Here is a 26,507-nt window from a genome sequence, read left to right as displayed (position 1 = left end):
AAGCTACTATAAGTTTTTCCCATGCTAAGTAATTTTGTGAATCCTTCACCGTCAATGCAGCCGGCTCGGCTGCCAATTCAAGGTCAACAGCAGCTGCAGATGGTGGTGAAGGAGGTGGCAATTGTGGTGTACATCTTGCTAACAAGGGGAAGACCTTTGTCACATATTTGGAAAGAATGTATGCCTGGAAAACCTTTGCCATATATGAAATAGAAAAAGATAAGAGGTCGGGCCTCTCACGAAGTAGCAATGGCCATATTTTATATTTTGTTTTACTCTAAATATTATCAACTTGTTATATAGAATGGACTTAGGAGAGGGGCTATTGAGTTTTTGTTAGATAGAACGCTATATATATATATATATGTTGCTCAAGTCAACGAGTCCCCATCCATTCCAGGAAAGAAAGTAAAAGACTGGGCGGCCGTCTGTGAGTTGCCACCCTCTTCGATCCCACGCGCATTGTCGAAACTTCCTATACATTTCATTTCCATAATGGAGCTAACTGAGCGGTGGGGGGCGGCGGGGGTAGGTTCTGTTCACTTTTCAGGGCTGGACGGCTAGCTACCAGTGGAAACCTTTGCTACGTTCTATGACTTCTATACATACAAAGACCAAAAAGTCTACTTGACTTTTTTTTTAAATTTATTTATTTTTTAAAAATAAAAATTAAATCAAATATAAATTTTAAAAAATTATTAAAAGATAATTTTTTTAAAAAAATAAAATTTTTTAAAAAAAAGTTTTCGAAAAAGCTCTATTTTTTTAAAAAAAATATATAAAAAAATTATTTTTATTTTAAAAATATCTTCATCTGTTAAAAATAATTATAATATAATTCTCTTAAAAAAATATCTTTTACAATAATTTTAATTAAAATTATAATTTATAAAAAATAACTTATAAAAAAAATTTATCAAATAAATTCAGTTTAATTTTAAAAATTATTATTTTTCATAAGAGCTTTATAATAACTTTTAAATTAAAAAAAAAACTAAGCCAAACAGATTCTTAATTACAATATTTTCTATTTATAATTTTCTCAAATTATTTTGTAAAAAAAAATGAATGAATGAATGCATCCATGCCGAGTTCTATTTTAAAATTAGACTAGATCAATCAATTTTATGGATTGAGGAAAGATATGTGAGCTTAGCTTGTGTTTAATAAATCCTTAAAAATGATATGTTTGATAATTTATTTAAAAATTTGCCGTATGTTAATCAAATAAATATACAGACTTATTAATCTCATTTTTTTTGAAGGATTAATCTCATAAATATTATTGTCATTATTTTATTATATTATTTTAAAGGGAATTATTACAAGTATATGATAACATGGGAAATCTGAATGATTTATGTCGTAATTTGTTAGTGCTTCAAAACGTAGGCACAACCGGGTGGAGGCCAAAGGCCATAGTGGAGCTTTATTAGCATTTATCACTCCACACTCGGGGAGAAAACGCCGCATAGGGGAAGCAGAATTATCTCTTTTTGAAAAATAAAATAAAATGGCGAGCGCGAATCTACCATCTACTCCTCCTCCGCCATCACCCCCCTCCATCTCCGCCTCCCATTCTGAGTCCTCCGCCACCATTCCCACCGCTGTTGTACCCCCTCAGCCTCAGGTTGATGCTGCCGCCCAAAACGGAACGCTCAATGACGATGACCAAAAGCCTCAAATAGCTGATCATTTTGCGTGAGCTATTTTCTTCTACTCCTTTTTAAATTTGAAGTTTTTATGTGGGTTTGCTTTTTTTTTTTTTAACCTTTCCTTTTTTAGTGTTTAACTTCTCTTTGATAAATGTTGTATTTTTCTTTTACCATTTTTGTTTCAGTTTAACTAGGTTTTGTTTGCTCTCTTTCTTGTTTTTTTTTTTTTAATTGGCGGACTTTCAAATTTCAGTTAAAATTTCATTCAATGCCTCTTCTTACTACAAGCCGCTTGGAAGTAATTGCTTCTTATCTCTTTAAAGCTTGTAACACTGATTGTACCCAGTTTTGAAGCTGTAATTTCCCATTTAAGTCAATGATTGTGAAGAAGAAAGCATCATCTTTGAACTAGTAATTGGCTGTAATTGGTAAATAGCACCGAACTTTTGAAAAGGAAAAGGTAGAAGTGAAATCAATAATTTAGTGAAAAACAAAGTTGTACTATAACAAATAGTTGTGGCCATTAGGAGAACAACATTCCTGGGTGGTGTTTTGGCAATACTTCACAAATGCACAGCAATTCTTGAAGATAGCTGTTTCTCTGCAGTTGTAAAAATCATTGCAAGACGAAAAGCTTACATTTTGTTCACACAAAAATTGTTTAAGAAGGTTATGCCATTTTATGTTTATGTTTTGCCCTGCTTTTTCCATCCTCTATTTAAATGGAAAAGCATTTGTTCTGACTTCCATGACATGCTAGTTGGAATGGTTTTAGATCTGTCTTATCTCTGTTTCATTTGCTTCTTAAGTATGAATTCTGCTTTTGCTTAAATACGGTAGTATTTTAAGTTGTATGCAGCATAGGTCATTAGTTTGTGTGTTATTCTGGAGGCTTGATAATTCAGTTTGGAGCATCTTTTATTTAAATTATGTTATGCTGGTGTGGATATCCTAGGTGAGTTACTGACAATGTATTGGTGAATCATTAGTCTTTTGGGTAGTGTAATCTCAATGGATTTGCAGTTGTGGAGAATGCTAGGTGATCACACTGTGTATATTGTGAATTTTTTAGCATTTAATCACATGCCTGGTCACCAATAAGTGAATAACATTGGGCATCTATGAGTTATGAATGTGTTCAGGGTCCCAAGTTATTGTAAAGGATTGGTGGGTACTGTTCATGGATTGGTATGCAGCTGCAGATTTATGAATAAATAACAGTCTTGGCATCAGTGAATCATCAGTTCCTTGCCATTTGAGCATACCATTGCTCTCCAGTTCATACTATATTGATTAAATTGCATGAGAAGCAAATAACTACATATTTCAATTTAGAGCCATAGTATAAAGAGACCGAAGCACAGTCTCATAAATCATAATCTCATAATTTTTCTGGTGAATGAAGGCTCTGCCAAGACAAGGTCTGTGTAGCTATGGCATTTAAAGAGGATGAAACCTTCAAGTATTGTTAAGCCCGTTAAACAATTTCTTTACTGTGGATAAACAACATTAGAATGATCTGCTTCCTTAGATGTCTAATAGCAACTCTATTGTGCTTAAAAACTATTCATTAACCTGCCACCCTGTTAGAATTCTTTCTAAATTTCTATCTCCACTTCTAGTACAGCTCCATTCTATCTTCTTCCCTACAATCTCCCCAACCTCAAAAAATCTTGAAACATGCATTAACTGCTGGTGCACATGCCATAAACATGCACGTAAATTCACTCATATTTCAAATTTGCTTTGGCCATCTGCAGAAGAATAAAAATAATTTTCCTTGTTGTCTATGGGTCGCAATAAAGGCCTCAGTAACATGATTACTGCCAGATTCTTCTTTTAGATTGTCCTTGTTGTGCCGTTTAACCACCAATATATATCTGCACTGAGTGAATCCAATTCAACTTATTCCTTGTTTGATGATTGTTTGTGCACTCACTTGATGCATGGAGATGGAGAGGTCAGACATCTAAGTTACGGATATAAATGAACTTTAGGCTTCCTAGTGCAATTGGATAAATTGTGGAAATCACACTCTTAAAAGTAGTAGTCTGCATTGATCAACTAATTATATTGTGATGCTCAGTTGCAGAATTCGAAGAAAAGTTTCACTTGAGCGACTGGGACATATTTGAATATTTGTCATCACTATTGTTTAGCAGCAGTGCTAAATGATTTATTATTGTAATTATGCATATACAGTTACAACTTATTCATAATTTATACTGGCTAAGCATCAGATATGAGACCAAGATCGTGATGCTAGCAGCTTGCCACTGCTACAAAATGTTGATTCTAGAGAGTTTATATCAAACTTTGGAGCAATCTTGCCTACAGCCCTTTAATATATTTTATTTTCTATTAAATTTCCTTCACCTAAAAATTCATACAATGCATATTTGCATCAGGCCAATAAAAATTTTGACAGTGATCTCTAGCAGGACCTAAGTATAGCTTCATGTTGAACGTTGTTATTTGTTGCATGTGACGTTTAAGTTCATGATTGCAACTGATAAAATGCCCAACAAATATGGTGTTTTGGTCAACTGTTGGTTTGTTTCTGCATATGATGGAAAAGAAGAGTAGTTATCTATACTTTGCCTGACTTTAACCTGTGTGTTCAGCATTCATGCTATATCATGAATTTTCTTTGTATGGTTAAAGAATGATTCTATTTTGAGCTTGGCATATCTCAGTGGTAACATGATATGCTTTGATTTTGGTCAGGGTTCTTGATGATCCAGAACAGATTGAGAAGTACAAGAATTACGAAGCTGACTACACTCGTCGATTGATGGCAAAGTATTTCTCTAAGAAGAACTTTTATGGAGGTATAAATTGCTGTTAGTGTTTTGTTCTGCTTTGAACTTTAAATACTATTTGCCCATTAAGTGTGTCTATTAGGTGGATGAGTTGAACACGTTTTGTATCCTTTTATTCTTTCAGGCAACATTTTTGATGAGAAAACAACAATAGATAGTGAGACCATATTGTCAAGCAGGTAGGATGAAATTTCCTTCATCATGCATAGCTTAGAATGTCTGGTGCTGAATCATAAAATTGGATTTCTTTGAACAACTTTGTCTAGGTGGCCGTGCACTAGATCATTTGCAGACCCAGTTCATGCATTTGAAGACCAGACCAATGGTGGTTCAAATTCTGATGCAGAAACCCCAACTAACATCTCAAATGGGAAATTCCCACTCAAGAAGAATGGCTGATGGCACAATTGCTGGCATTCTCTCAAATATGGTACAGTATGTAAATAAGCATGGATAATATAGACCAAAAAGTTATTAGAAGTATTAAACCAGAAATTTTTTCTGGAATTTGTCATGTTCTGTTAACAAATAACATTCGCCAATGCCTATATACCAAATAGCATCAATTATCATGTCATATCCATTGCAAAATGAAAGGAACTTTCAAGCAATTATTTTGGGAGAGGGATCTGCTGACTGGTGAGGATGCAGGATTTGAATTATGAGAATAATCATGACAACAATGAAACAATGATATAATAATTGTTGATTTACAAGGGTTTTCACACGTTATGGAATAATTATAAGAAAATATTTTCAACTAGAATAATTCTTATAGGGAATTCATTTTCCTCTTTTTCAGTCATAAGATTACTGTTATCCCAACATTATCGACTGATCATGTGCGGAAAGGTAACCGCATAAGTTGAATCTGTTAGGATACTCTGCTCTAGACTACTTAAAATCTGTGCCTAACCTTGGTAACCCTTTTTAGCTGATGGCACCTACTTCACTGTTCTGGATTATCAGGTATGAATTTGATGAGCGTATCTTCTGGTCATGAAGTTCAGAAAGGAATGACCAACCAGATTGTGCACCAGATTCTATGGTGGTGCTCATATGCTGTCATGTAATCTGCTTCCAAGTTCCAAACCCGAAAATTAACCGATAATCTGGTTTTAGCATGTAATAGCATTTTTAATAAGACAATCCCGTCAATTTTGTACTAGGAAATTGTTTCTACATGTGCTTTGACAATCCCAAAAGAAAACCACTAACAAAATATCTGACAACATATTCTGTAGGAAAGTAGCAAAGCCATGTTTCATCTACCCTAAAGCGTTCAATTCATCAGGAAACCCATAAAACTTGATTAAAATGCCAAATAAGATGAGGGAAACCCTGAATCATTATTCAACCATGCCAGATTTCAGGTAACTAGCATTTAATCTATTGATGGCAGGTCCTCTCACACATTAACTGTAACCTTTTTGTTATTGCAGCACAGACTCATCTCCCAGCCTCATACTTGAGATTTTCTACCCTGAATTTCTCTATTCCTTCCACTCAACAGCTGAATGCACAAACTGCAATAATGGAGAAAAATTCTGATGAATATTATAAGTAGTGAAATAATCAAGTTTGAAGAGTTTATTACATGTATTAAACTATATATGCTTATAACTGTAATTCCCATGAGGCGTATAATGACTTCTATACATTAAATTACATGAGCAAAAGAAGCCCGTAGTATTGAGCTCCAAAACAAGTTTTCATCCATTTTAACCTCAAAAGTTATTGTTACACACTCCAATTTAGATGATACCTCTATTATTATATATGATATGTCGAGGATTAAGGAGTCAATCCAGGAAACTTGCAAAAGAGTCGATTGAATTGCGGCCTCATCTCTAAGAAGCTGATTTATGTTCGAGGGAGGTATCTTCCAGATTCCTCGGAGGTGTCAGCACATCGGCAAGCACCATGTGAAGGGTAGAAACTTTCTCTTTGAGCTGAGCATTCTCTTCGAGGATCTCGTGGTTGCTCTCCAGCAGATTGATGAGCTTTTGTGAAAGCTGACGATTAATTGTTTGAAGTTGATCAACCTGTGACTGGAGCTCTTCAATTTGCTGCTTCTTTCGCATTCTTGATCTTCGTGCGGATTCTCTGTTAGATATCATTCTCCTAAGCCTCTTGTCATCAACAATGCTTGGTTGGTATTCTCTTCCTTCATCTTCAGTACTGAGAGATGATGAGTCTGGAGAGAATAAATGGAATGGGAAATGGACTTGAGAGTTGAGGGACAATCTGCTGGAGAAATTTGTGCTGGAATCAGGATGCTGAGATGAGTTTCCGTGTTGCACGCTGCGGTTTCCAGCAATTTCCAACGACTGCATGTTTAGGTGAGCTGCTGCAGATGTGTATGTTTTCTGTGAGGGACAGAAGGCAAAGAAACTTTGAATTGAGGTTGCATGAGGTTGACTACGATGCGCCTCGAAATCAGGCGCTTCCATGTGGCTTGAATATTTAGATGGCTGAGAGAGAGAGAGCTTGAAGAAGGAATCAGGGCTTTAAAAGGTGATAATATAGCAATCTAACAGTAGTTTCTTGTTGTGCAAGCTTATTCTACTTCTTTTAAAGTGCAGGTTCTCTTCAGTCTGTCTTGTAATTCATTAATGATGCTTATAGGGTAGGTAGGCATATTAGAATTAGAATTTAAAGAAGGATGAGCAAGGGACAACACAAATTTTGACAGGTTAAATAAATGTGTGCTGCCAAGAGGAAGAAAGGTTGATACCTCTAAAATGTTTTGAGCAATGAAAATCATGGCCCCCTTGTTTTTTTTTTTTTAATCTCATTTGGCTGCTAGAAGTTGAAATTTTGATGCTTCCATGTCAGATATGTTAATCCTGAATATGACTTTCGGCAATAATGTTTTGCAGGACATGCTCTTTATCATGTGATGATGAGAAGTTCTATTTATATGGAAAATGCCAGGTATATTACTTTTAGGTTTAGCCCCTAGTATTCTCATTAGACTTTACTATCTTCTACTCTCCTTTTACTTGAATTGCCATCTATACTTCTAGATTCAAAAGCACTGTCATTTATACATTTTGACACAAGCAAATAGACATGCAAGCATGTAACTCAAACCTGACTATTTCTATCCAAAGTTGGGAAAAGTGAATTGGACAAAGCAATTATCACGACCAAAAATGGTCTCTTCCCTCGAAATCCTCTGCACAAATGCCCTGAAGGTGCAACTTTTTTCTATGCTCCAATGACTGGAAAGTCAATGTGATAAGGGTTGCAAATTGCAACTTTGGTTTGGTTTGCTTCTTCTAGCAAACAAACTCAACAATTAGACTTTATAAATGGAGCATGCTTACATCTGCGTCGATAATCATGTTTAATGTTAATAAACTCATTTAGTCTTCCATACAAAATTTATATAGTATATTCATAGTAGTAGGGGAAAGCTGGCCCCAAAGAAAAATCATTTGGGAATTGGGAAGCCCTGCCTATTTTTACAAGAAAACGTTTGAGGATTGGGATATCTGTTCTTAGATGAGGTAAATTTCCCATTAACGCTGCCTAAATTCAGTCGCAAAGCCAATAGCAAACAAAAGTAGGAATTTAGACCATCATCGCATATGAAGTTACTAGAATATATAGCCTTCTGCCTTTTCTGGAAAGTCCTTAATTTGTCCTTTATTTTAAATCATAGACGTGAACTACCTTGTCTTTACTGGAACTATTACGTAGTTTCTATTTGTCGAACACAATGGGCACACGTTAAGTAAGATTTTATAAAGAAAAAATAAAACACTTCATCTAGGGAAGGTGTAAAGAAGGAATGATGTACGTGGGTTTCAAGCAGAAGTTGATGGCATTTTCCGGTGACTTGTTATTCAAGAAGTATAATTACTAGAAAAGGAATGCGCATTTAAGCAAATTCCATTGACAGTTGCAGCAATGGAGAGGATGATAGTTGCTGCAGGTATAAATGGCTTGTATTGTATATATATATATACACGTTTTATTTGTTGAGAGGTTGGACTTGCTGGGAGGCAACAACTTTTGCCTTTTCTTTTTCATCCTTCTCCCTTCCTACGTGGATCGAAAACAACCCTAAAGATATCGGTATAAATAATCAAACTCAGTAACAAAACCATGTCATTGTAGTTGCAATATAATCCAGCTCACCATTTCCCTCCTCAAACCTTCTCCGCTACTACTATCCTCCTCCACAGCCGTCGTCATCCTCTGTCGGACAACACCACCAAAACCCTCTTTTCTATCTTCATAGATCGAAGCTTCAGATAAGACACTTCATTACGTTGGTAACATCTCCAGTAAATTTACAAAATATTAAAAAAGATAAAAAATAGAAAAAATAAAATCATATTAATACTTTCTTGATAACATATTAAATTATAATTTAATTACAACATATTTATTGCCAAAAGATAATGAATTTAAATATCCCAAAAATTATTATAAAAATTATTTTTTATCCTTTTATTATTTTAAAATGACCTTTTTCAATCAAAGATTGGTATTCTTGCTGACTAACTACTCCATTCGGTCTTTATTTTATTATAGTGTGGATGAAACGTATCCCTAGTTATTATGTTAAGCCACTGTAGTGCCTTGTAACTTAGAGAACCTTGCAAAGAAATATTAGTTTCACGGCATGAAACATAAAGACACAGAACCTGGCTACCTGTTTTGATACAAGTCTAGTTTGATGACCGCTTCCTTCTCACATGCTATTCAAACTGGATCATCCTTTTTTATTCTTAATTTATTTGAAAACTAGGCTCCAAAATATGCCAAATTATCAAACAATAATTGCACCAAAGAAAGGAATTAATTAACTAATTAAACGGCTGGCTGGCTTGCTGTACCGAAGTACATTGGTCCCTTTTCCGTAGAGAGCAAATTTCATTGGCTCTGATGCTTTGTAGAAGCCGACTATGTTCAGTCAAAAGCCAGAATACTGCCGATATCCATGAGTAGATCTGTTGTACTAGGTGATGACTGGCAGGACTCGATACTACGAGGAAACTGGAAGAACCTTTGCTCCAAGACCGACATGGTTGGATTACAACTTAATTTTTTATGGCAAAGGCGGACAGACTGGCGTTGTCAGCCGCCAGGTCGGTTCTAATACCATAAAGCACTCGCAAGCACCTTGATCGGCGAATTTAGACAAGCTGGAAAATGTCTTAGTTGACCACACTTCACTTTCGAATTGCCATTTACCTACAAGGAATAATCTAGCTACGACAATCAGAAATTTTAAGGACACAGCTCAGCTTTTGATGATCCGCCAAAAGTTTTCTTATCCATTATCCAAGATAACAACAACAAATATCACGTTTAACAATGGGCAAGATCAACTTGCTGCAACTTAAGACATCAAGTGAAACTACCAGGAGCAATAAAACCCACCAAAAGTTTTCATATTCATGATCCAAGATGACATTCACAACTACCAATTTTGGCAACAGGCGAGATCAACTTCCTGCAACTAAAACATTAAGTGAAATGATAGAACCCAACTACCATCAGGCAAATTTTTGCATTAAGAATAAAACACATCCTGCGTGTAAAGCCCATCATTGAAGCAACTTGGATAAAGCTTTTCAAAAGATTTACTTCCAACTCTCCAACAGAAGCAAAAAATATCCAGATAGTTCGCAAACCACTAAAACTGAGTAAAAAGAAGAGAACCATCATGTTCAAGGTAATTCAATGTGGGCATGCTCCAGCATTTTAATGAACGATTAAAATCTCAACCCCCTATTTTCTTTTGTCAAGTATTTCTTGACACCACCTCCCACAAATTTATTCTCATTGAGTTACATCATCAAATTCCCATGGGAATCATACATGCTTGACTAATTAAGAAAGAACCATGCATCTTTGCAGCTGATCTCTTCCAATAATCATCTGACACACTACTGCCAACTTGAATAAATTAACAAGACCCATTTCAATTCATTACATAGCTTCTTTGAAAAGTGACATCAGCAAAACTACAGAGAATATTGGCTAAAATTGAAAAGAAACAAATTAGAATAAATATCAGACTTCACATAACACGATATCCTGAAAATCATGTATTTGGGATAGGACAAAACAGAATTGAAGCAAAACAATATCAGTGACAGGACAACCACAGTCAATGCATAAATAATGGACAATTATTCCAACCAAAAAACCCTCAAGGTACAATTCAGTCATTGGACATTCTTATACCACACAAAGGTTAAAAGAACATATAAAATACTTATAAAATTGTGAAGAATGACATGATCCTCACAAAGACATATTCACTCTCTCCAGCAACAATATCTACATTCTTAACAACCTAGTGCTCAACAAAAAGCTTCAAAATCACATTTGACCATTAATTACCATTAGGGTGCACCACTAGCTCCTAGGGACCTCCTCCTTTCATAGTCCGCATCATCTGTAGGCAACTCATGACGACAAACAGGGCAGGTATTCCTTATCCCTAGCCAGGGTATAATGCAATCTCCATGGTAGCGGTGAGCACAAGGCAACTGTTTCATCTTTTCACCAAGGTTAGCCTCATCCTTACAAACTGCACAAAGCGCATTACCATTCACCTCATCCTCCTGAGTCACAACCACAGAAGGAAGATTCTCAACTACATATTTTGAAGCTGGAGGCCTTCCAATGTACGCGTTATCATTCTCAGTAAACTGTCCAAACAACATCTCATATTCTGCAGTATAGATATAGTCATCACGATCTGCAAAAAATGGCTCAGCATTCTCATCCATTTCAGGGTTTGTCTCCAAATTATTAGCACTCAACAGAACCTCCCACCCCAAATTCCCCAACCCAGCTGCCCTGTCAAAACTAACCACATCTTCAGGTGCAATAACAGGGGAAATGGAAAGCGAAACCGAGTTCTCATCATCATCAGCATCAACAAACACACTTAAAACTTCCCTCTCATCAACCCTGCCATCCACTTCCTCCCACTCAAAATCCTCATCCGCATCCCTACGATCCTCCAACTGAAGCGAATCCCAACAAAGCGGAATGCTAACACTTACATCATCATCATCAGCATCAACATCATAACCATCACTAACATGCTCATCAATTCCATAATCATCCCCTGAATTCAAATCGATAGCCAAGGCCCCATTCTCTTCATCCTCTTCCGAATCGGATCTACACCCCACAAGCCGAATGCTATCCCCAAACCTTTCAACCCCACTAAAATTAGAAGCAGCCTCACAAGCACTCAATCCGGAAACCCTCCTTTCCACGAAGAAATCGTCATCGTCGTCGTAGCCACCGCTAACATCAATCTCATTAGTATCCATAGAATCAAACCCTAACACTAATCCTAAATCTAGCTCATGACTTCCCTCAATAACACCGAAACCCGATTCGTTTAACGAATCAGAAGGCAAATCAACAGCATTGATGTCATCATCATTGTCGATAGTATTACCGTTGTTATTGGGGGTATTATTGGAAATCACCTGAGATTGCTCGACGCGTTGGTGGAAGAGATCGATGACGAAATTGACTTGATTCTCGCGGCGGTCGAAAAGATCGGGGCCGTTGATAATGAGGGAATCGGGGAGTGAAACGTCGTCGTCTTGGTGAGGGAGATCCGGATCTGAGGAAGACGAAGAGAAGAAGTGGATGTCGTGAGACCAATAAGGTAGGGAATCCAGGTTTAGGGTTTGCTCGTGGTGCTGCTGCTGCTGGTGGTGGTTAACGACGTCGTCTTCCGGGTCGTGAAGTTGAAGGAAAGAAACCGACGCCATTTTCCTCTTTTTTTCTGTTTTTGCTGAAATGGAAGACAGAAGTGAAGGGAAACAAAATTTAAAAGGTTGAATACTGAAAAAATAAGTAATTATTGTCGTTTTCATTTGGTACGAGAAGTGACATCAAAAGGGCCCGGGGGTGTGTTAAGAAATTACAACTCTGTCCTTATAATTTTGCGTATAGACCATTTTGTTTTTGTTTTTATTTACTTTTTAAACCATGAATTACCAACCATTCATTTTACTCGGCGAAAGTTCTATTTTATAGGAGTGTTGTTTAGGTTTGCTATTTAAGATTAGAGAATGAGTTAAAATCCCTTTTTATTAATATTATTAATAAAAAAATATTAAAATGCTCGATAGTCAAATCAGAATATCCAATCTTTACAATTATTACATGCCTACCATTTGTGAAAAATAGAAAATCAAACAAAATAATATTACCTTAGAAGAAAAAAAATTCCTAGTAATTCAATAGGGACAAACTTTGTAACTTAATAGACAATTATAGAGAAAGATACGTTCAATGAATCAGCTGTCACGTAAAATAAGTACAAGCCAAGCTAGCTTGTTGTGCTTTGATGGTCACTTGGAGTTCAAGGATTATACTGTAAACTAAGACAATGACATTTCTTGCTTTTGTGATTAATGAAAAACAACATACTGTGATTATTTTAATGGTTACTGCTTGAAGAAACAAATAGGCTGCTGCTTCTGAAATACACTTCTTAATTACAGAGACTAGAAGCCAACCCTTTTTTTTTTTTTGGCCTACCAACAAAGTAATGCATTTCTTCCCTACATTCTGACCCATAAATACTCCTAGGGTGTGCCTGATGATGCCTGTTTCCCCTTTCTCTTTTGCCTGAATTAGCCCATGTTTCTTGTGGAACTAACAGAACTTCACTGGGCTCTCGACTTCAAAAATGGATTAGAAGGACGGTGAGATTGCTGTACCCCTGTTGCTTCCCCGACCTTGTTGGAGGACTTGAAAAAGGGATTGGATGGACCCTGTGATTGTGACTCAGGCATCACCTCCTCAACCTTCTTTTCTTCCTGATTATTCGGTAACTTCAAAAATGGATTAGAAGGGCGTTGAGTTTGTAAGTTCTTCACCTCCTTCACACTATTCACCTGGCTAGGGCCAGCATTCTTCCCTGCGTCCTTCACCTCCCTGCTGTCCTCTAAGCATGCAGTTTGATCACCATCTGTTTTTGGCTTTCCAAATTTAACTCTATCTGAAGATTTTACTTTCTTTATAAGAAGTGGGGCTGAGAGTTTAGCTGAAGATGTTGACAAAGTTGGTTCTGAAATCTCACTTCTTTCAGTTGCAGGTAAGGCCATGCTGGCAGCAACATCTGTTTTAACGTTACGGTCATGATTTGATCTGGGGAGAGAGGTTTTTAAAACCTCAGTTTTACTTTGCAATCTTTCCTGTTCATAGAAAGGTATAAGAAAATACATCAGAATACAATTTTAGCTAGCATTTTTAAAGAAGTCAGATCTGTTTAGATAGAAGGACTTACCTCGAGTATGTTGTTGAATCGTTCTGCCAAAATAGGAAGCTTCAGAGCAGTGGCAAGCTGTATTGCGCCTCTCACTGATTTTTCAACTGATAAAAGCTTCACAAGTTCAGTAGCTCTAACAAGTTTGTCACCTGCAAGAACCGCCACAAACAAGTTTTAACTGGTTAGAATATACTTCATTTTTTTCAGAAGTCAGCTAACGCAAAAGTGTAAGCGAGGAAAAAGACTGCATCTGATGAAAGGGTTTCTATAAATTTTAAAGACTCACCATTGCAGCAAGATGCAATGAGCCTGAAGATGCATCTATCTTGCGCTGCCTCTATGTCAAAAGCCTCATCATCAAGAGAAGTAGTGTCCAAGCCTTCATCAGTCATCACTTCTATCCTTTTTTGAATCTGCAAGGTTTATACATCTAAAAAGTTAGCTACCAAACAGCCCTAATTAAAAGTTGGGAACCTGCCATATAAGTTAAGAGAAAAATCTGAAGCAAATCATCCAGATAATAAGAGAGAGTTATTGCTCAAAAACTGCACGAAAGGAAAAATACTTTCTTAACTGATAACAGCTTGAAAAGCCAAAAATAAATAATAAATATATAAAGGGTACAGTACCTGTGAGAGATGCAAGTTGTTCAGCATAAACTCATTTTCAAGGGCTTCTTCTCCGAGATCAGAGGATGCAAGAGGAAAGGACAGGTTTAGCAGAGTAAGAACCGGTTTAGGGTGCACCTGAACAGGAGAGAATGGCCATAAAGCACTGGTTTAAACACAAAAAGCAGAAGTGGAGATGATGAGCTATTACCTGTGGGAATGAATCTGGATTTTTACAAACAATACAGAACAACTTGCTCGCATTCAACCCAACCACCCAATAGTTTTCACCAGACTTCCTCTCTTTGATTGCACTGCAAAGAAACAATGCACATTTATTACATGCATATTGCAAAATTTAAAGCAGTAATATGCAGTATTAATTAAGAGAATTGTTCTGTATCCTTAAAAGAAGAATATTAAACCTGAAAAGAGGAAGCCAATTGCCACCATATTGGCTTGTAAAAACCCGTAGCACACCCTGCATATTTTTTCAAGATTCAATATCCAAAAGAAATGCAGTAATTATGATAACTTGAAAACAGAGTTCAGGATACCTTAGAATCATAAGAGCTTAACTGGCCTTCTTCAGTAAACCCAAACCATGTTAGGTATGAACCAGGAGTTAGGGGAAGACGACCTTTGAAGGGTTGGGTCCCTTTAGATATGTTGAATATTCTAAACTCTAGCATCTGCATGTTTAAATACAAAGAATCTTATCATATGAAGTACTGAGCTCAGAAAAAGCTTCTAACTAATTTGCCAAAAATTTCTGGTCACCAAGGTTGTTGGATCGATTTGGTATCACTATGTTGATACTAGGAGCGTTATTGAGTTATGTAGCAAGTAATAGAACCTATAGCAATAGTAACACACCTGCTCATTAGATGGAAGACAATCAGAAACATGGGTAACAATTGCTAGCTCATCTTTGAAGCCTGCTGCAGTCACCACGGGCCCATTAAGTGAGAGAATATGTTTCTGCAATAAAGTTCATTAGAAAAAAAATGAGCATAGGCATTAAACCAAAACCCTCAGTTATGAAGACAATTTATAACTAGCTTTCTGATTAAAAACCATCGCCTAAACAACGAAACATGTACTGGTTGCCACCATCTCTTTTCTGCTTCTTTCATTTGACTTATTCATCTATTAGCTAGTCTTAGCAATTACAATCCAACACAAATTTTGCACAAGAGTTTCCATCCATTATTATGGTTAGATATCAACACAAACTGGTAAAATCTATGAGCTACCATAAATTTGATAAACACAACAAGCTACATGCTCTGAAATGTTTGGTATAGAATGAATCAAAATCTGTTTAATCATTGTCCGCATCAAGTTTTGCAATCACTCTTTGACTCTTTTCTGCTCCCTGAAAATGGGCAAAACTAAGAATTGGGAAAGGGGAAAGAAATTACTTAAACCTCCCTTTTATTTTCTTCAAAACATTTGTTGTTATTCACAAAGCTTTTTAAGCGAAACTTAAACCACCCAACCAGTTAAGTATTACCACTAGTGGCCTCACTTATTCAAACGGACCCTTTCTATTTGTTAGATTATAGATGACTTACTTCATTTGAGCTATCTCCGATGTGCAAATATAAACTAATAATGAAATGATGATTTCCAAGAAATTACCATCCCTATAATGGAAATTCGAGACGCTATAACAAGTTGAATCATCTTAACACGACAATCATATTATAAAGCATTAAATAAATAGTGTTAAGTAAACAAACCTGCAAACCACCATCCATGTAGATGCGAAGAAAATTAAGACTCGTAACTGCAGCTACCCAAGTGCCACCAAGTGCAATTGCTTTTACTTCTTCACCTTCAAATCGCATGTACCACTGAGTTCACAATATGTACAGAAAGTCATCATGTTGTGAAACTTCACATCAAATGCACTGATGTGAACATATACAAAGATAAGAACATGCATATCTAAACTAACACATAAAAGCAAAGCATGAAAACAGATTGTTTTGAGAAGGTAACTGCCCTAACCTCACTGTTATTTGCCCAGCTGCTGAATGGTCGATACATTAGGGTACTCATGTTCTTCTCTCCCTTGCATGGATTTGCAAAAACACTTCCATTTTCATTGAGTGAAGCCATTGTGAAACCATAATGATCAGTCATTGGTGGAACTCGTGGACCTGTGCTAGTATCATGAAAATCTATCTGCATCAAACATGCATATAATATCAGCACATAACAGAAGAAGAGACGTGCATTTCTTTCACGACTTGCAAACTTCAATTTGTAATAAAACCACAAAACTAATGCCTAATTATACATCCACAAACCACTTCTCACACAAAAGAAAAGAAAGGACATGGTGAAGGAAGCATTGAATTAAAAGGCAGGAAGAAATACCTCTATATGGGAATATTCGTCATGTTTGATTGTAGTTATACTTCCAAGCATATTGTAGCACAAGAAATTCCTTTTTCCAGGCAGTGGTGGAGTAGAACCTGGCTGAAAAGCCTCCTGCATTTTTGGCCTATATGTCATCATGCTTCTTGATCCATCTCTTTCTTTATCTGAACTTTCCTTGTTAATACGATGCACTTTTTTCCGGGATTCAGTTTTTGTACACGAGCTTAACTCATTATAAACATCTTCATGCTGATCATCATCAATTACAGGCTGTTTCCGCAATCTTTTTCTGCTAGGAGGTTCAGACTCACCATGGCTATCCTCACCAAGATCACTTAAACTACCTGACATGCTAAGCTCCTGATCCTCCTCATCCTCCTCATCAAAAAAGAGTAGCCCATTACTGTTCTTTGATCGAGAGCTAGGAATGTCTTCTGTAGGAGACTTCATTGAGGAAGGAACAACTGATTCCCACACTCCATACTTTCCCATGACATCAATGACAGCTAGTGCATTTCCAACAGGCTTCCATGCCATACAACATATTCTGTCATCAAATTTCTGCCTGTCAATATCCTGCTTCCGGTTAACATCCCAGATCAAAATTTGCTTATCCAAACTAGAAGTAGCTATGTACTTCCCATTAGGTGACCAAGACATGAAACATATATGCTGTGTATGATCACCTCTCAAGGTAAACAGCTTTTCTGCCGTGTCCCTATCATACATCACTATGTCATTTTTTAAACCAGGGACAGCTAAGGTCTCGCCATCAGGACTCCAGCTAAGAACATTTAAAATCGAAGTATCTGAGCCAGTGTCAGGAGCTACACCTTTGAGGGTATACAATGTTCTTCCAGACTGGAGTTCCCAATATATGACAGTTCCAATGGAGTCAATTGATGCCAAGTACTCTCCATTTGGATCAAAAGCTAAGCCTGTGACAGGTCCTCTATGCCCTTTAAGAACCCTAGCAATTGAACCATCAATTGTATTAATAAGTTTAATGCCCTCATCATCACCAGCAGCTGCCAGCATGCTCCCTGATTTGTTAAAGGCAAGTGCACGAATTGGCAGTGTGAACCTGGTGATATTAGTCTCAAACTCTCCTCCTGACAAAAAAGAACATTAAATTTTAGTCAGGCAAGAATAACAACAGAACAAGAAGTGAAAACGAAAAGGAAGGCCAAGAAGAAGGGGAAAAGGAAGTTTTGTCCTGCATTGAATTATTTAGATGGATAATTGAAATTTTCCATAGCTAAAGAAATAGTCAAGGACATTGGGTAATAAGAGAACATGTGTGTTTTTGTGTGTTGGAAATATAAAATCTTCTAATAATCCAGTTCAATTAAGTTAACTGATGTCTAGAGATAACAGCAGCACCATGAAATCAAGACAAAAAGATTTCACATAAAGGGAGCAAACAATCCATTCAAGAACTTACAATAATCTAACTTTTTAAGTCTTTAAGTGAGAAACTTTGCGCCAAGAAACAAAATTCTATCTTAAACCTATTTGAAGTTGTTCTAAGAAATCAAATAAATTTCTAACCAGTTGAGAAAACTGCCACAAGCAAAGTTGCAACAAGAAAATGAAATAGAAAATACGCAAACGAATAAAGGGGGGTTACATTAAATTTCAAAAAGCAAAATAAAATCCCAAAACAATTTCAACTTTTGCAGACATTATCAAGCAAACCCAACCAAATTCTACCCATTAAACCAAATATTTCTTAATTATAACAAATACTCATATCAAAAGAGAGTAGAAAAAAAAAGCTACCCATCTGAAAAAAGAACATACTCAGAAAAACTTGAAATGAAAAAACAAAGAAATGAATACCAGGGAATTTATAGAGTTTAACGGAATGATCAATAGATCCAGAGGCAAGACAAGTAGAGTTGGGGCTGAGAGCCAAGGCGGTAACCCCATCGCGGTGGTGGCGAAGAACCCGCGGCGGATTGGAAGGGAGAAGAGGATCGTGAATAGAAATAGAGGGTTCCGATGACGAAGCAGTCACCAAATGGTGGGCATGGAGGTCCCACAAGATGGAGCAGAATGAGGCATTGGCACTTCCCTTGTGGGCTTCCCTTAGTTTCACTGATTTGATTTTCATGGCGGAGGCTTTGAGGGCGGTGGAAATGGAGGGTTTTGGCCCTTTTCTTGTTCTCTGCTTGTGCTGGTGCTTTTCAGTTTACAGTCACGTAAAGTGGATCTGGTTTTGGCTTGGGTTGTTTTTCTTTGGCGGGAAACGAAGTCTTGAATTTTGGATTTCGCGGGTAAGAATGGGGATTTTGAAGGAAGCTAAGACGCTGGTTATTGTCGTATGGGGCTTGTGGGCCCCCTTTTTCAGTAGGTTCAGCCCACAATGTTTGTCTTGTTGTTTGGGGCCAATGGGCCTTCCTTTGCATCGGATTCAGCTCTTACTCTTGGAGCCACCATTATGCTGCCTTTAACCCAACAGCTAACCCCTTTTTCAAGTGGGTATTGGACCCTCTTGAACTATTTTCTATTTTCATTTGAGAAGGGAAATCCGAATTACTATTTACCAATCGTTATTGAAAATGCCCGTTTACTACAAAATATTAAGGACTTGATTAATCGAGACTAGAACTGCACTGTCTCTCAGTTTCATTATAAAACCAATCAATATATTTATTACATGGTCACTCATCATGATGATCTTTCTTTGAAATTATATATTATTGTCTCTCCATCAGAAAAAAATTCTTACTTATTTATTAGTGGATAATTTAAGAGTTTTTTAACCTAGAATGATATAATTTACTATTTATTCCATGATATGAAAAAAAAATGCTAAAAAGGGTGACGTATAGGAACTACTGAGCAAATTATATACTACCATATAACTGTTGTTTTGCCTATGACTATGAGAGCAAAGTAAGCATTTACCCTTTAAAAAGGAAAATTGTGATCAATCTTTATTGTAACTGAACGAGAAGAAATTTGGGATGCGAAACAAGCTTTTGATATCATTAAGCTCAGAGTTGCAGGGTGGTATAAAGCCAAATGCCCAACTGACATAACATCAATCACGGAAGGAACCTCAAAAGATCAACCTGCCAAGGAAGCACACTGGGTGGGCGTCGTTTCTAACGAAATTTAATGTTGACGGTCCATCTAAAGGGAGACTAGGAGAAGGTGGCATAGGAGGAGTCTTCCGTGACGACAAAGATAGCGTGAAAATAATATTTTCTAAAACAACATACATAGGGATTATGGATTCCAACTATGCCGAGTCTTTTGTCATGAGGGAGACGTTATTGTCTTTGCTGCCTGACAATGGTCTCATTCTCATTGTCTGCTAGCGGAGAGCAATTTGGTAGATACTGTTAGTTGAGTACTCAATCTTATTTCCACTCCTTGGAAATTGTTCAACTTCATGCTCTAAATTGAATCTATAAACTCAGATTAGCAGGCGGCAAATCCAACATGTGCTTCGTGCAGTTAATGGTTTAACTTATCAATTAGCTAAAGGAGTCCAAAGGCTACGGGATACAATGATGGTAGTCCAGCAAGATAGCATCAGGAATAGCGAGAGCTGTATTGAGAATGCTGGAATTGGTCACCTTCGGATGAATAATTAGGTATGGCATTGTTCTGGTTGATGAGTCTGTGTTGTGGCCAGCTTTGTATGGCTGTGCACGAGTGTCTCTTTGATCTTTTGGAAGGCAACTGACGTTGTTCACTGTTGTGAATGTCTATACTGGGAAAGGTGATTGAGTTTTTGTATCAACAGGGCTAAATGCCAAATGGCAACTATGATTAATCTTTGCCATGGACAGCATAACAATGGCTGGAAATGCATTTGCAAGACATCCTGCACGTAAATAAACTGTCCAGTTCTTTATCGAAATAAAATATATACGTATATAGCTAAGTAAAAGTTCCATGTGACCATGTTGTGTAAAGGCAAACCAATTTCCCTCTCTTTCAAACTCTTTGAATTCTAAACTCGCAAACCAAAACTTATTCTCAACCCCAACTTTAAGCTACACAAGTTTCACATCCCTAAACTTGAAAGCTCCTTTCCCGTACAAATTAGGGTACATAACTATATACATGCTCTTAATCTTAAACAGAAAGCAATGAGAATGTATCTTAATCTTTGATTTAATTATAGATACATGTATCGCATTTTGAGAGTTGAATTAAATTCCCCTTCTCTTTATGAGAATTAAATTAAAAATATATATATATGGACAGTTACCAATTCTTCCTAAGGCTTTTCCCTTTTAGAATTTTCCATCACAAACCTAACATCCCATTGGTCTTTGTATCTTAGTATTCATTTGTTTGTCGGTAAATTAACATGTTTGAAACATGCATGCAAAACAAAGTAAGAGGCCAGCCGTTCAGTTAAGAAGACATTTATTATGGTAATTTTAATGGTTAGTGTATATATAACTACAAAATTCTATGAATATTTTGTAAGTTGTGTCACGGTGTTTATAAGAAACTTATAATTTTATTAAAAAAATAAGGAATTTTGACTATAGTTATAGGAAATGACATTAGTATGCATAATTAATAATTGAAAACATATTGAGCATGCGTTTCATGCTCATTGTTTTCTTTATTTGCATGATTGGATCCTTTGAATTGATATAAACTAGACTATGAAAATTAGGTTAAACTTTCCCATGTGTTTGCAATATCAAATCTAGTGAACTTGAATTTATGTATTCTTAAAGGCATTCTAAATCATATATTCAATCAATTAAATATAATAAAATAGATTGTTGTTGTCATTACATGTTTTTTTCTTGCCTCTTTTTCTTTCCTGGGTAATTCATAATTTTCTTTGAATGATAACAAATCTAATTCATTTAATAATAGTTCCCAAAGAGCTAGCTACATGAACAATTAGAATTTAAGATTCTCATTTGAAAATTTTATATTCGAATTTTGAAGATGAAACTTAAAAACAAAATATATATAAATTAATGAATTTAAATTAAATTAAGGTCTTCCAAAAAAGTGAGTTTTTATTTTTTAAGCATCCACAAAGCAAATACCACTTCATGATTTTTTAGCATGATAATTAGTAGCATATATACTCACCCATTAATCCTCATTATTTAACTCACTTTAACCCTAGCTAATTTACCTAGAATTAAAAATTAAGTTAATTAACGAACAAAAGAAACTTTGAGCACGCACATGGCTTAGCCGACTATCCCGCGCCTTGTGATTCAATTTCCGATGTAAGTAGAAAAATGTGAACAATATGCTTAATGCATTAAACAAAACCGATTTTAAGTTTATGTTGACCCTACTGATCTAGCTCTAGCAACATACCATCACCTCGTGTTCTAAACTTGATAGCCAACAATCATAAATTAATCCACTGTTTATTGCTGTTAATCATGACTGCTAGCTAGGTTTGTTAGTGATTCCATGCAGCCTACAACTTTCACATGTTTCCTAGGGTTATTTCCTATTTTAGTCTATATAGCCAAGAACCAAACTTAATTAGATTTGGGTTTGGTTTCCTACCCCAACTGAAATGATAATCTTTATAAATACCTATACATATATATAAATAAATCAAACATCTTTAAATCTTATACACTTAATTTCGCCTTTTTTCACTGCTTTGAAAATTAAAAAGGGGAGAGAACCAAACATATGATATATCTTTCTTAATTACTATCAGTACAACTAAATTTTTTTTGGAAGAAATCAGTACAACTAATTATATGTACCCAAAAAATAAATTTTGTACTTTTTACTATATATAATAATTAATAAGAGGGTCAAATATTTGTTAACTGTCTCTAAACATTGTCAGAAGATCTAGATTAATAGAATTAGTTGAATTGATATAGTGATTATTCTTTGAAGATTTATATATATATATATATATATATATATTTTATAGTTTATGCTTAGCAAGTCTGTCCAAAAATTATCGTGATTCCCAGGGTAAGTCCGAATCTCAGTCAAAGCTACATGCTAAGCTAAACCAAACCCTTCAAACATTATTCAATCAAAGTATAATTGAATGGAAATTGAACTTGTTAGACTACAGTGGTACTATATTTTTTTTCTTAACCCTACTCCAGCCTTCCGCTGTCATAAGAAACTGTGCCAGGTGCCAAGTTGGGGCTGCTAGGAGTCCCATTTTACCTACTCTTACAGCATATCATATTGATGCAAACAAAAGCACCAGGACAAAGGCTCAAACTGTTAAAAGCATATAATTATGTGGGGTAGAGTTCCAAAACAATTAAAAATTGAAGCGCCCTGGGGCATTGTGTTTGGCAAAACTTGGCCTCCAAACAACCTCTCCTCGTTGCATGCATGGCGGCAGACAAGCACCCAACACTCGTATCTTCCATTTCACGTGATCATGGGCTTTTCTTAGCATGATTTTGTAGTAAAACTATAAAAATGATAAAAAAATTACCAACCGTTTTCAACATTTTCAGCTTTCGTTCAAAAGCCTGAACACCACCTGTACGTTTCACACTTTGAGTTTCCCCCTATTAGAAAATTGTCAGTAAAAAACAAAAAGAAAGAAGAAATTCGACTTTGACTGCGTGAACATCATTTTTCATTTAAAAGCTATCAATTCTTTTATTAAAGAATTCCCTTTTATTTCACTTATCATATTCATCATCCATATTAATTATTTGGTGTGTATATATACATGTATATATATATATATATATATAAAACACTAAGAACTCTTTAACTCAGCCCTATTGAAAGATTACTAGCAAACATTTAATACCTCGATATTTCTTTTTTCAAAAAAAATATCAAAACTTTTATATAGTCTCCTTTTGAGACTTTCATGCGAACTCAAGTGATAGATAAATTACTTATAAATTTATTTAATCATTGACACTATAGTCATCACCGCCATATGGTTCATGCCTTTAGGAATTATCATAATTCCATGTATAACCTTATGAAGCTAACTATAAAACTTATGTCAAATCATGAAATATATGAAACATTCCATCAAATAAACAAAAAGCATTTTAACAAATTACTAGGAATCATATAACTCGATCCCTTCAATTAATTTGAAGTTATCTTAAATAATGTTTATTTCTTACATAACAAAGTATCTAATTAATCGATGGGAAATAAACATTATAACATTAATATATAAATCACAGAAAACGAGTCATGCATTCTTCTTATTCATAAATGCAAGTATTAGTGCAAAAAATCACAAAGCAAATATAGACAAACTAATTTTATGACAAGAGCACATGTACTATTACTTCTCTTTCAGAAAGGATCTACAAATTAACAAATTTTCCATGCCTACAGGGCTATACAATGATCTATAACCAAGGTTAGCAAGTAATTCATGTCCAATTATAGGATCATGACTATTGAATGCCATGATCAAGAAAACCCTCATATGATATGTCACTAATCATATATTACAGCATGAAAGTATAGATATATGTATCATTTAAATCTATGCAATTTAATGAATAATTTATTGGTTTCTCTGCCAAACTTTGTAATTGCTGCGTGGCACCATTATTCGATAAAACGGTATTCAACCGATCAACACATAAATCATAAACCATTATAAAATGGTAATAGCCACTTAGAAATTTTAGCCCATAACGCAATGGTTCGATAGCTACGCCATTTTGTAATGATTAAATAATCATCAATTGATAACAACAAATTGTTTCTTTTTCTACTAATAGAAAAGTTAGTGCTATTGAGTAGCAAAGAAATCAAAATAAAAATTATGCCTTGAAATCCCAAACCCATGGTTTATTAATTAATTCAATTTAAAACCGAAAATTAGAAGAAGCAAGACTCAAGGTCTCTTAAACTACATGAAGGCCTTTAGCACCGGTTATTTGACCGTAAAAGACCTTTTCTTTTTTAACGTGGTCGGAGCACACCCACAATATTCTAAACTATCACCATCTCCAAGTAAATGCATGGAATTGAATATTACTAGATTTTATCAAAGAAAAAGTGAGTGTTGGAACTCTAGCTTTGACCTGGGGTTTGAATCTTTATAAAGATCATCTACCCTTTCAAATGGGTCCTCCCTTTCGTTCTTGGACACAAACATTCCTAAAGAAAGAAAAATAAAAATGGTGTCCACAAGGTTTTTTGGCTTTGTACTTGTGTTCATTTTGGTTCTTACAGGAGAGTCAGCTGCAGATAGCCAAGGTATATAAGCATATACCTTCTTCTCAAGCTTTTATTTTTTGTTTGTTTTTCCCCTTTTAACCAGGGAAGTTGAATGTTAATTTCTTGATCTTCTTGCAGTTCTGAAGAGAATATTGGCTGCAGATGGAAGTGCTATTGAACCAGCAAGAAAAAACCCAGCCAAATTAGGAAAGGTAAAGTTATTACTTATTGAATAATTGTCAGAATGGTATTCTTTTCATTCCTACTATATTTATACAGGGAACTCAAAGTTTTTAATATCCTTAAAATGAACTTCTTGCCAGGAAGTTTATGATGCTATGCCTGCGGCGGCAGAAGTAGGGAATTCTAGGCTTGAAGGAAGGAAAATGATGTTAAAATGGGGTTTGGATAAAAAGACAGTGACAGTAGAAGGTTCGGAAGGAGAAGAGAGTGCAAAAATTTCAGGTGCAGATCAATCTGTGGGAAAAAGTAGCCATAGAGGGAAAGGAATTTTGAACGTAAATTGTAAAGTGAGAAATAGAAATCCTCATCGCCATGGGAAGGCCAAAAAGGCTGGTTTTACAGCTTTTAGCGCTGATTATCATGTCCCAAAATCCCATCCGCCTAAGAATAACTGAGGAAATGAAGTGAGATTCTTTAGGATAGAGCTCTCTTTTTGTTAACCTCCCAATTTTGCTTCCGGAATATTTTCTTTCTTTCTTTTTTATATAGGGAATTCTAGTGAATACAGGTGCGGAAAATATCATACTTGTATGCATGCGATAGTAATTGAATGTCTAAAAGAATTTCACATTTCGTGGTGCAACAAATGTTTATTCTTTCTCCATTGTGTGTATGGCACGCCAGAGTGAGGGTGTGCAATTGCGTTAACTGTTTAGTTCATTTGAGACTGCTCAATCTGGAATAAAGGGTTTGTTTGTTGGTTCAATTTGAATTTTTCAACGTTTTGATGCAGGAAAGGTTACCAATGCTTTAAACAACCAGATTGGGAGCTCACATGAGAAGTTCAATTATCAGGTTCCAGATCTCTTAGCTCGCAGGCAATTGATAAATTTGCTACTTCTTTTCTTGTTCCTTTTTGAATAACATTTTTAATGATTACCTAGGATGACAGAAACATGTTGAAGGCAAACTTCCTAAGCTCTGCAAGCCCAGAAGCTTCTAGGAAGCATTCGGTTAAACTCCCAAGTAGAAACCAGCTCTGCTTCCGATATTCCAAGCCTGTTTCTGACAAGGGCAGCTCGGAATGTTTCTCGAGTTCCCCAAAACTAGTTCCCCGAGATTCTGATAATTCCCTTGAAAAACTTCAATCCAAAAAGCTTCTTGAAGCTGGCAAAGATTTATTGAATTTTATGAACGAAGACTACCGGAGACTACCTACGAGGCCCCCTGTCCACAATTATGAGCCTCTGGATCAAAAACAAGCAATTCCGTAAGATTGTCTCAAAATTTTAATCCTACACAGTTACAACTCCTACCAGCCTTATTTTCTTCTTCGTTTTGCCCTTCTTTGCTCATTTATACTTTATAAATGAGGCAATTTTTAGGGATCATATTGATTAGTGCAGTGCTATCGTCTTTTTGC

The 26,507-nt window shown here is 35.8% G+C and overlaps 4 protein-coding genes across 5 annotated transcripts; 1 reads left to right on the top strand and 3 right to left on the bottom strand.

Moving 5' to 3' along the window:
- The first annotated feature begins 1,227 nt into the window (after window positions 1-1,227).
- On the top strand, window positions 1,228-5,576 carry LOC110418779 (uncharacterized). 2 transcript variants are annotated; one of them, XM_021431601.2, is made up of 5 exons: window positions 1,228-1,701; window positions 4,383-4,486; window positions 4,602-4,656; window positions 4,744-4,907; window positions 5,447-5,576. In XM_021431601.2, exons 1-4 carry the CDS (start codon window positions 1,514-1,516, stop codon window positions 4,874-4,876), a joined length of 480 nt encoding a protein of 159 aa, XP_021287276.1. In that variant the 5' UTR covers window positions 1,228-1,513; the 3' UTR covers window positions 4,877-4,907; window positions 5,447-5,576. The 2 variants fall into 2 exon arrangements, with proteins under 2 accessions (XP_021287276.1, XP_021287274.1); XM_021431599.2 differs by lacking the exon at window positions 5,447-5,576 and having other exon boundaries at window positions 1,244-1,701; window positions 4,744-5,054.
- A 278-nt stretch (window positions 5,577-5,854) lies between these two features.
- BZIP75 (basic leucine-zipper 75) lies at window positions 5,855-6,985 on the bottom strand. The gene is made up of 2 exons (XM_021431598.2): window positions 6,243-6,985; window positions 5,855-6,003 (listed from the first exon to the last, which is right to left on the bottom strand). The coding sequence occupies exon 1, from the start codon at window positions 6,928-6,930 to the stop codon at window positions 6,328-6,330; it is 603 nt and encodes a 200-aa protein (XP_021287273.1). The 5' UTR covers window positions 6,931-6,985; the 3' UTR covers window positions 5,855-6,003; window positions 6,243-6,327.
- A 3,629-nt stretch (window positions 6,986-10,614) lies between these two features.
- On the bottom strand, window positions 10,615-12,307 carry LOC110417970 (uncharacterized). Its single transcript, XM_021430582.2, has one exon. The coding sequence runs from the start codon at window positions 12,244-12,246 to the stop codon at window positions 10,849-10,851; it is 1,398 nt and encodes a 465-aa protein (XP_021286257.1). The 5' UTR covers window positions 12,247-12,307; the 3' UTR covers window positions 10,615-10,848.
- A 438-nt stretch (window positions 12,308-12,745) lies between these two features.
- Window positions 12,746-18,935, bottom strand: LOC110417917 (transducin family protein / WD-40 repeat family protein). The gene is made up of 12 exons (XM_021430515.1): window positions 18,596-18,935; window positions 16,751-17,865; window positions 16,379-16,555; window positions 16,108-16,221; window positions 15,239-15,343; window positions 14,920-15,054; window positions 14,788-14,843; window positions 14,574-14,676; window positions 14,384-14,500; window positions 14,041-14,167; window positions 13,773-13,903; window positions 12,746-13,680 (listed from the first exon to the last, which is right to left on the bottom strand). The coding sequence occupies exons 1-12, from the start codon at window positions 18,867-18,869 to the stop codon at window positions 13,150-13,152; spliced, it is 2,985 nt and encodes a 994-aa protein (XP_021286190.1). The 5' UTR covers window positions 18,870-18,935; the 3' UTR covers window positions 12,746-13,149.
- Between the last annotated feature and the right edge of the window lie 7,572 nt (window positions 18,936-26,507).

Source organism: Theobroma umbraticum, unplaced genomic scaffold (assembly GCF_002168275.2).
Source record: "Theobroma umbraticum cultivar Fairchild unplaced genomic scaffold, ASM216827v3 scaffold_50.0, whole genome shotgun sequence".
Taxonomy (NCBI): domain Eukaryota; kingdom Viridiplantae; phylum Streptophyta; class Magnoliopsida; order Malvales; family Malvaceae; genus Theobroma; species Theobroma umbraticum.
Note: the sequence above shows the minus strand (reverse complement) of the source record. Positions and strands in the feature narration are given on the sequence as shown.

Coding starts and splice junctions, on each gene's coding strand:
- LOC110417917 (XM_021430515.1), bottom strand. CDS start 18,869: ATGAAAATCAAATCAGTGAAACTAAGGGAAGCCCACAAGGGAAGTGCC. Junction 14,844..14,919: donor TAAGCTCTTATGATTCTAAG/GTATCCTGAACT, acceptor AAAAATATGCAG/GGTGTGCTACGGGTTTTTAC. Junction 13,681..13,772: donor GATTCAACAACATACTCGAG/GTAAGTCCTTCT, acceptor TTCTATGAACAG/GAAAGATTGCAAAGTAAAAC.
- BZIP75 (XM_021431598.2), bottom strand. CDS start 6,930: ATGGAAGCGCCTGATTTCGAGGCGCATCGTAGTCAACCTCATGCAACC.
- LOC110418779 (XM_021431601.2), top strand. CDS start 1,514: ATGGCGAGCGCGAATCTACCATCTACTCCTCCTCCGCCATCACCCCCC. Junction 4,487..4,601: donor TAAGAAGAACTTTTATGGAG/GTATAAATTGCT, acceptor TTATTCTTTCAG/GCAACATTTTTGATGAGAAA. Junction 4,657..4,743: donor GAGACCATATTGTCAAGCAG/GTAGGATGAAAT, acceptor AACTTTGTCTAG/GTGGCCGTGCACTAGATCAT.
- LOC110417970 (XM_021430582.2), bottom strand. CDS start 12,246: ATGGCGTCGGTTTCTTTCCTTCAACTTCACGACCCGGAAGACGACGTC.